At 42.3% G+C, this 10,464-nt stretch overlaps 1 protein-coding gene across 6 annotated transcripts in view; it reads left to right on the forward strand.

Moving 5' to 3' along the window:
• SEPT9 (septin 9) overlaps nt 1-10,464 on the forward strand; it is a 326,641-nt gene that overhangs the window by 290,374 nt on the left and 25,803 nt on the right. For 5 of the 6 annotated variants that reach the window (XM_015414344.1, XM_015414347.1, XM_015414346.1 and 2 more), the window contains 3 exons: nt 976-1,170; nt 5,765-5,893; nt 6,134-6,215. In XM_015414344.1, coding sequence (XP_015269830.1) covers nt 976-1,170; nt 5,765-5,893; nt 6,134-6,215 — 406 coding nt within the window. The remainder of the gene's footprint in view (nt 1-975; nt 1,171-5,764; nt 5,894-6,133; nt 6,216-10,464) is intronic. The other variant, XM_015414345.1, reaches the window with a different exon arrangement.

A 10,464-nucleotide genomic window follows, 5' to 3' on the forward strand; every position in this document is an offset into this window, starting at 1 on the left:
GGGGCCCTGCAGCTGGAAGCCGCTCAGTCCTCACCGCTGGAGCCGGGAGGGGGGTGGAGGAGACCGGGGTCAGGGGGGGATCGGTGGGTTTGGAGGCTGCGCCGCCGGTGTCTGGGGATGGGGGTGTGGAGGCTTACCTGATGCTGCTTCCTCCTCCTCCTGCTCTGCATGGAGCCTCGCCATTGGTGCCAGGGGGCGGGGGAGAAGGCTTGGTGGGCCCGGCAGGAGCCGCACGAACCTCTCTGTTGGTGCTGGGGCGGGGGAGAAGGCTTGGTGGACCCAGTAGGAGTCACCCGGGCCTCGCCATTGGTGCCGGGGGGGGAGGCTTACCTGCGGCTTCTTCCTCCTCCTCTGCGTGGAGCTCCCCCCCCCCCGCGAATATCGAGGGTCCCCTTTTTTGTGGTATATAATTTTCACTGGCCTTTTTTCACATGGTCCACCCCAGTTACTAAGATGTGACTCAGACCCTTCAATGTTTATTATTTTTTTTAAAGTATTTATCAGCTGCTTTATATCCATAAGATTCTCAAGATTTTGAGTGGGAATTAAAAGCAATCTGTCAATAAAAACAAAGCAGATTAAAAAAATCTTAAATTTAGCAACAAATAAAAACTTGGATATAAACTAAACATGGGTTTCATTTAGTAGCAATATAACAAGAAAATGGCTAAATGATCCCACCAATGGGATTTTTTTTTAACCTGGACCCTGAAATTTAGCAAAGATTAAAGGTATAGTAATAGTTAGGAAATAGCTAAGGTACCACCACAATTAAGTCCTGCGTTTTGAGACAATTCACCTCATTTCAGGAAATTGTGCCATACTCGGTAGGATCTCAGATTATTGTTTGAGCAGGTTTACATTTAAGAAAGGAGTCCTTAAGATGTTCAGTAGTGTAACACTCCACATTGCTACATGTCTTTTTTGTTTTGGTTTACCATTGTTATTAATTATGATAATATCTCTTTTCACCAGCAGGTTTAGAGGCTATTCCCAGCTATCCAGACAGCATGACAGACACCCCTCGGGATGCTGCCCTTAAGCAAGCCACACCAACACGGACAGAGAAACCAATAGCTGACTTTGGCTATGTTGGGATCGATGCCATCCTTGAGCAGATGCGGAGGAAAGCCATGAAGCAAGGGTTTGAGTTCAACATAATGGTAGTTGGTGAGTCCTTGGGAGTGCTGTTCAGTGGATTCTCCTTGTGTGATAGCTACTTGTGTTACCTTGGCAGGATTATTTCTTTCCATCCTTATGGTGGAAATAACTTACTGACACTTAGATCCGGAATGTGGTGTTCTATGATTTTAAAAACCTTTCCAACCTATTACTAAAGCTCCAAGTTTACCTGCAGGTTTTTTATAGGCTGGTTGTCAAAGTGTTTATTCACTTTTCATACTCTGGTTTTTTTTTACTGGGATTTCAGAGGTCAAGAACTTGTACTTTTAATAGGAAGCTGCTGCAGCTGGAGTAACTGTACAACTTAGCAGTGCATCTAATTGAATTTTTTTTTCCCACTAGAACTTATGGTTCTCCTGACCACTGCTTGTAGCTCTGAATTAAGAAACTGTGGGCAGGGCAAGTCCATTGACAGTAAATTTCACTGGACACAGTTTGAGATCCTATGTCCTGTCAGATGTCCAAGTATAATGCTGTCATTCGAATGAATGAATGAATTTTATTGTTACGGCGCTTAGCCAGCAATATGCTGTCATTCCTTTCTGGCTACAGTCCTACTCATAAGAGACTTCATTTTAGAGTGAAAAGACTCTCCATTCTAGAAAATAGCTCAGAGAAAAGGTCTTCCTTTTTTCCACATCATGGAACTTTTCTTGTAAGGTATAAACCATAAGCTAATGAGCTAGAAGATGAGAAAAGGACACGTTTATTAAAATGTTGTAATTAAAATGACACAAGGACAGCTGGTGTGAGTTCTAAGGCTGGCTTGACCGCTTGCCAAATAGGATGGTTCCATAGTTAGTATAAAACAAGGCTTTTTTGGAATCTTGAATGACAAACTGCTACTGCATTACTGAGCTTTATGGTATTGGGAAAAGAGGTACATGAGCCACAAGTTCAGAAGAAGAATTAGAAAATTAAAACTAACTGGCAGTCATACTCAGTTAAGATCATCATCATCATCTTGTTGTTATTATTTGTCCCTTAGCCTAATTATGTTGTATTTTCCCACTATTGGAGTCTACTAGTAATCAGGTCAGTGTGCAAATTGATTATTAATATTAGGGCTGTTTGTTTAACTGAGGGAGGCAGGAGTAGGGACAGTTGAATTAATGTATGAGAAATCAACTGGGCAGATTATGGGAAGGAGAGGGAGATACAGGAATTTTGATCTCCTTCCAACCTGCATCTCGTATCGAGAGATGCTGGCTGTGGGGATAAGAAGAGACAACCTTCTACGACACTGGTATTATGTAACACCAAGTCTATCAATAATAAGACCACCATTCTTCATAATTATCTGGGAGAGCATGCGGTAGACCTGGCATGTGTGACTGAGACAGGAGGGTGAAACTGTCGCCCTGAGTCAACTGCCCCCCTCCCCAGGTTTCTCAGTCTTTCACCAGTCCTGGACTAATGGGGGGGGGGGAGTGGTGCTGCTTATTTGAGAGGCTTTCTCCTTCAGGGCACTCCCTGAGACAAAGATAGCCGGCATTGAATGTGTGGGTCTGGTGCGGAAGGCCAAGGAGAGTTTGTCCATTTGGCTGGTGTACTGTCCACCCAGTGCACCAGCAAATGCCCTGCCGGGTCTACTGGAGGCCATATTGGGCTGGGCATTGGAGTATCCCAGACGTTTGGTCTTGGGAGACTTCAGTATCCATGCTGATGATTCTTTGTCCTCTCAGGCCATGGACCTAGTGTTGTCCATGGTGGCACTGGGACTCATCCAGTTTGTTTTGGCTCCCACACACCACAGGCCATATGCTGGATCTTATCTTTGCCTCAGTGGTTATAGTGGACTGGATTACTGCTGATGCAGTACCATGGTCAGACCACTTTGTCCTGAAGGTCCAAATAAGTGCTCCTAACTCCTGTTTGGGCGGCGAGTGGATTTCTGCTTGCCTGCAGAGCCAAATGGACCCCAGCAGGTTCCAGGAAACTCTGTGGGATCCAATTTCCCCTGGCAACTCATTAGATGAGCTAGTGGAAGACTGGCAAACACATCTTTCCAAAGCCATCGATGAGATTGCTCTCTGACGCCCTCTTCGCCCCCATTCCAAATTGGCTCCATGGTATTCCCTGGAGTTGAGTTGGATGAAACGGGAGCCAGGACGACTAGAGAGAAGATGGTGATGAGCCCGCAACAAAGCTCCAAGAACATCATATAGGTTGTTTATGAAAACCTATGAGATGGTGGTGAAGGCCACTAAGAAACATTTCTATGCAGCCTCCATTGTGTCTGCAAGCTCACGCCTGGCCCAATTATTTAGAATAATTTGGTCATTGACTACCTTGCCTCAGAACATTCAAAATACTAGGGAATTGATTATTTGCTTTGAGGCATTTGCGAGGCATTTTGCAGACAAAGTCTTGATGCTCAGCCACAACCTCCCAGCCACAGTTGATAGACACTTGATACCCCCTTGCCCAGATCGGCCAGAGGTATGGGCTGGGATGTCACCAGTATGCTGATGACACCCAGCTCTATCTGATGGGCATATCTTTCCCTCTTGTAAGCCGCCCTGAGCCCGTTCGCGGGGAGGGCGGGGTATAAATACAAAAATAAATAACTAAGTAACTAAATAAATGTTAGACGGCCAGTCAGACTCCAGACCAGAAGACCTGGATCGAGCTCTGCAGGCCGTGGCTGGGTGGCTCAGACTGAGTCAGCTGAAGCTGAATCCAGTGAAGACGGAGGTCTTGTGCCTGAGTCGGAGCGGTTCGGGGGTGGGGATCCCACTCCCAACCTTTGCGAGGGCTTCATTGGTCCCAGCACTGGAAGCGACTAGAAAACAAAAGCAGATCTATCGTTGAACTGTGAGTTAATGTTCAAGCGAGGAACACCGAAGAATTAGCCGGAAACCTCCCCTTTGAAAGCGGGGGGGGGGACTCTCCCCCGCTAAGAAAAACTAAGTGAACTTTGAGCCACTGTGTATAGGGGGGTGGGCTAACGAAGCAAGATGGACTGGAATAAAGAGCATTTAAGAACTTACTAGGCTGATTCAAGAGTATCAGAGACTGTGATCACTTTTATAAAAAAGTAAACAATTCCCAAACATGGTGCCCATGAGGAAGGATCACAAAGACAAGCAAGTGAAACCAAAGCTTCTTGCCCGAACTGCTAGCCCAGCAAGTCTTGTGCCTAGACAGGACACAACTACAGTGCTGCAAAAGATGCTGACTAAAGTTTTGCGCCCTCTGCTGGAACAAGTTACGGCATTGTACCATAAGTTCGATGCACAGCAAACTCAATTAACTGAGATAGCTAAAAAAAACTGAGCAAGATAAAACTGAGCAAGAGCTGAAAGAAGTGGATGCCAACACCAAGAAGCTTAAAAAACTACTGTAGGTGATGGAGAAAAAGACTAACGGGGGAGACTCATTTGTTACAGCTACAAATGGAAAGAGCAAGCTATGTTCTAAGATTTCAAGGTGTTCCGGAAGAGAAGGGAGAGAATCTGAAGCAGATTGTGTGCGAGGCTCTAGGCCCTATGGCAGATATAAAAACGGACATACTACAAAGCGATATTGATACAATCCATAGGTCGTATTCAGAATTTATAAGAAAGAATAATATGCCAGGGGAAGTTATGGTAAAATTCTCCAGAAGACAAGTGAGAGACCAAATCCTCAAAGCAACAAACGGAACTACCTTGAAAATCAAGGACAAAGAAATAAAAGTGTTGAAGGACATCCCATTTGAAATAAGAAGGAAAAGAAGAAAATATAGAGACTTGGTTTTATTTCTTCAAAAGAACAACATCCCCTATAGATGGATTGTACCCGAAGGCACAATCTTCAAATTTATGGACAAGAAAGAAAAAATTGACTCTGTTGAAAAGGCACATGAATTTTTACATCAACATAATCGTCCAGCAGGAGAAGAGGAGGAGGAGGGAAGAAGCCAGCAGCAAAGAAAGTGAAGAAGAGGGAGCAGTGGCATCTTCAGATGAAGATTCAGACTCTAAGCTGGGGGTGGTAGCCCCAAAGACAAGCTACCATTTGAGAAAGAAAAAGTATAAAAGATGAGATGTTATTGCACTCTGAAATCTCTTACAATGTTATGTTATAAGTACTTCTTTTATTGCTCTCTAAGAAGTCAGATACGGTGGTGTTTAAATTTTTACTTAAGTTTTAAAAAATTATTAGATGACCACATTCAATGAACTTGAATTGAACACTGAGTTAAAAGCTAACTTGTTAAGCATGACCAACTTGTTAAGTATGACCACCATCTCTTGGGGTTTTAGTGGGTTTTCTTTACTTTCTCCTATAGTTTGTAGATCCTGTTCCTAATTTCGTTGTATAGAAAATGCAATAAAAAATCCCCTATGGGGGGCAAAAAAATAAAAAAAAGGAATAAAGTATTCTCGTATGACTTAACTTTGTGGTAAGCCATATGAGACAAAATTAAAATTGTCAATTTTTGTTTTAGCTGAAGATAAGGTATGTCACGCTTATTCTGCATAATCAAATGGTATCAGAATACAATTTCAATGCGGTATGACAATTAGACCAGATGTAGTTTCTTATTAGTGAAACATGAGTTTTCTTATATTTGTACAATCCTGCTGTTTTTCAGGTCAGAGTGGCCTGGGGAAATCTACCCTAATCAACACCCTCTTCAAATCAAAAATCAGCCGCAAATCTGTGCAGCCAACTTCTGAAGAGCGTATCCCCAAGACAATTGAAATCAAGTCCATCACACATGGTAAACCCTTGGCAAGGGATCATGGAAATGTCTTGTTGGAGGAGTCCTGAGAGATGGGAGAGGGGGCTAAGTAAATCCTTTTCTTTACCTGGCTATCTAAGAAATAAGTTTACAGAAGCATTTTAAGGTCTCTGGGCTCCAAGGCCCTTTTCAGGTGAAAATGAGTGTGTGTGAAGGTGTTTTTTTCCCTCTCCACTGTCTATGGTGTCCTGTTCTTGAATTATTCATCTTCTGTTTCAGATATTGAGGAAAAAGGTGTCCATATGAAACTGACAGTCATTGACACCCCAGGTTTTGGAGACCACATCAACAATGAAAACTGGTGAGTGGCTGTGAAAGGGAGCTGAACAGAAAAAAATCAAGGGGATTCCCAGTGCTAGTAAAAACACTAAAACAAAACCATACTTTTCCAGATTTGGGAGGTCTTCAATTACCATAAATCATTTCTCTTGAGAAGTCATCATTCTAAATGAGTTTTCTGACTAAAACTATGATAGTATTTCCTCCTGAAAGTCATAGAAACTAGTGCTGCCTAGATGCATCGATGTGGTTACAGGAGATAGGTGGAAGTATTTATAGCAGAAAACAGTTGCATATCTGAGGAAGGGGGTCATCAGCTTGCTGGGACACAGACCCTAAGAAAATTAAAAGTCTGAAATACTGTAAGTTAAAGGTTGATTAGATATATGTGCATAATGAGGGTTTTGATAGCCATGGTCAGAAGGAGTTATTAAATCTGCATTCCCTGGATGTGTGTACTCAAAAGTTTAAGGGTGCAGTCACACGTGCGAGATAAACCAAAGGGGAAGCGAGGCTATTCCCTCTGGAGGAATTTGACCCGCAGTTGTGCTATCACACAGTCCTTTGAAGCTGCGGGCGCAGCCTGCCACTGCGTGATTAGACACAACCGTGGGTGAGTTGGGGTTGTTGTGGGTTTTTTTGCCATTTGTTTCCGATTCGCTTAAACAGGGAATCAATGAATCACATTTTAGCACTGATGCTCCCTATGGAGTGTGCGATGATGCGCATACTGAGAGGGGGGGGACAACGGCACGGCGTCAGGATGGCCTGTTCAGACCATCCCGACGCCATGAAAACGCGCTGGAGCAATCAGACGGGAAAGTTCGTCTGTGGCCCATGGCAACCTGTTTGCTACAGGACTTTCCCCAGTGTCTTTTTACTCCGCTTCTGCGGTGGAGCAAAACAGGTTGCCGACGGATGCGGGGCGCTTCCCCGATGTTCATGTCTGATTGCGCCCTTAAATCCATCCGGCATTCGCACCTATGGCACGGCTAATTGTGCGTGTGATCGCGCCCTAAGAAAACTTTTCATACAACCTAATTTTTTTGCCTCACAGAATATTTGGAATGCCTTATAATCAACCTGCCTTAGCATTAACACATGCTTATATGTCATAGTGTGCATGTATACAGTACTTTGACCTCTGAAGAAGGCCTTGGAGGCCGAAATGCACTTGGTCCAGGACTTCTGGCAGCGCTCAATGTAAACCTCTTGCTCCTCCACACCTCCCCCCCTTACCGATTCCCCACACAGATCCTACAACCTTTGACGACTGCAGATACGTGGGGAAGAAAGACCGAAACGACCTGCAACCAAATCTTTAAAAATTGAAGATGGACCAAACGCTCAGAGAACAGCTGACTCTATCTCCCACCTCAGGTCTAATTGCTGGAGAGACGCACGAAATGGCGGTGGGAAACATAAGCGCTGACAGAATAGCGAGCCCAGTCACAATGGAAGAGCTAACGTCGGCTTTGACTAATTTGGAAACAACATTCCTCGACAAGATCTCCTCTCTAATGAAACCCTTTTATGAGCATTTAGACATAATCCAGAGAAACCTGACAGAAACGAAGAATGTAGCAGAAAACGCATTAAAGAACAGTCTGGCAAATCAGTTGGACATACAACAAATGTTGATAATGGAAGATCTACTAGCCGAAAAAACCCTCAGACAAAATAACCTCAAATTGAGAGGGATAGATGAGAAGACTGAAGAAAAAGGGGAACTAATAACACATGTGTCCAACTGGCTACTTCAACAAGTAGGAGTAGAGAAAGATATCTCTCCGGTCATCACAAAAGCGTTCCGTTTAGGATCGCCTGCTATCTTGAAGACCAGACCCTCTCGAGATATCTTAATCACAGTAATGGATCTACATTACAATAAACGAATTTTAAACACAGCAAGATACAATGGCTGTCTTAAATACAAAGGATCTGCAATAGAGGTCTATCCTGACTTGCCAAAAGAAGCCCTACAAAAAAGGCACAAACTTAAGCCAATGACTAACAGCCTAGTGGAAGCTGGGATCAAATACATCTTGTCATCACCGTTGGTGTTACAAGCTAATCACAGAGGAAAATCCCACAGAACTATCTTGATATCAGCCCATTTTTTCCTAAAACTAACACAGTTTAGATTTAGATCATTTGTTATGAAGTTCTGGATTGATGTTTAAAGTTCTTATAACAAAATTGCATCTTGTAGCTATAAGGTTGTGAATTACAACCAAGACACAGACATTGGTTTACTGTTCGCTGTTGCTCTTAAAAAAGTTTTATGCCTCCTATAAATTGTTATAAAGTTTTGGGTTGTACACAAAATCAAATCAATTTTATAATCATTGAAGGGGTCGGGGGGGAGGGTGAGTGGAATACCGGGAGGTTTTAATGGAGTCCTACTAGTGACCAGACTCTTAGACATGTAAAATGGGATTACTAGTCTCTCAGTACGAAAAACCAGCTTCCTACACATTTAATCTCAGTGTAGGAGAGTATAGTCATAAGTAGTGTTATAAACTAATTAATTATACTTACCTGATTGATTTTACAATTGATTTTAATTAACACATTGATTATCCGTATAAAAATTAATTCGTATACTGATTGATTTTAAACTGTGAAATTGATTAATTTTTAGATTTTAATACAGGAAAGAGAAATATAGTGCTAGCCTGAGAAAGTTGGAAATCAATACATTTAAGGGCACTGCAATAACTGATCTGACAGAGACTTAATTAGGCTGTACTAGATTCATACGCACACCACATAAGAGCCGGATACCATATGTAGATTATAACAGACGCTCAACAGATATAGAACCTGATATCCTAAGAAACTGCCAGCAGTACTTTCTCTGTCATCAGGCGCCCTATAGTGACCATCATTAATATCACCACTGCTGGATTTTCATTATACACTATACTATAGGAAATCATAGAATGTTAGAGTTGGAAGGGACCTTGCAGGTCATCTAGTCCAACCCCCTGCACTCTGCAGGAGCATCCAGGAAATCCAGATCAGATTGCATACTACTCCAATTATTGAGTTATATACTTGGGCACTTAATAAGGAAACACCAGTGTCTCTGTGTCTTAGATTGGTCATTTTGTAATATCATGCATTCCAGCCACACATTCCAGCCACACTGGTATCATTTCACTCATCCCTCACGAGGGAGACTTTTACGAAGGACCTGTTAAGTTCCCTCTTATAGATCATATCTCAACTTCAGTAGTTGCCAAATTGCTATTGGACTAAAAAATCTACACTATCTTAACTATACATCATTCCATAAACTAAAAGACACAATAGATATGGGTATAAAAATATTTTCAGTCAATGTACGTGGCCTGAACAATAATATCAAATGGAAAAGAGTCCTTACAAACATATTAAAGCAAAAACCTGATGTGGTTCTATTACAGGAAACACACCTAAAAAAACAGAACTCATTGTATTCCGCTCTACTAAATTTCAATTACAGTATCTCGCTTCCAGCACCTCGAAATCGTATGGAGTGGCGATTCTACTAGCGAAAAATCTTTGTTTCACTTTTATCACCAAAAAGCAAGATAAGGATGGGAGGTATCTTTTTATTAAGGGGGAAATTGATGACCATTGCAACCATTGCAACAATATATGCGCCAAACAATGGACAATTGCATTTTCTAGAAGAGACACTTGGGAAACTGCAAGAGTTTGAGGAAGGGGATGTTATGGTAGGGGGGGATTTTAACTTTATAGTGGATAACACTCTGGATAGATCCTATCATAGCCTTACCAATAAACAGTCTTCAAGACGCTTCACAAAATTAGCAACACTGTTCAAAAACCATAACCTGGTAGATATTTGGTGTATTACACACCCGGGAGAAAGGGATTACACATATTTCTCTGCACAGCACAACATGCATACCAGAATTGATTTTATATTAACATCTCCATCCCTGCAGGACCACATACTGTCCACATCAATAGAACCAACACATTGGTCGGACCATGTGTGGCTGGAATGCATGATATTACAAGACCAATCTAAGACACAGAGACACTGGACCCTCAATACTTCTTTATTAGAAAATCCTGAGTTTAGACATGATATAGAGAAGGACATTAAACATTATTTCAAAGACAATGATACAGAGGAAGTTTCCCCTATTATTTACTGGGATGCTATGAAGCCAGCCCTACGAGGTACACTAATTTCCAAGGCTTCTCACCTAAAAAAGAAAAAATAGCAGTTAGAGAAAGATCTAACGGAAACA

Source organism: Gekko japonicus, unplaced genomic scaffold (genome assembly GCF_001447785.1).
Source record: "Gekko japonicus isolate JY-2015 unplaced genomic scaffold, Gekko_japonicus_V1.1 scaffold152, whole genome shotgun sequence".
Classification (NCBI taxonomy): Eukaryota; Metazoa; Chordata; class Lepidosauria; order Squamata; family Gekkonidae; genus Gekko; species Gekko japonicus.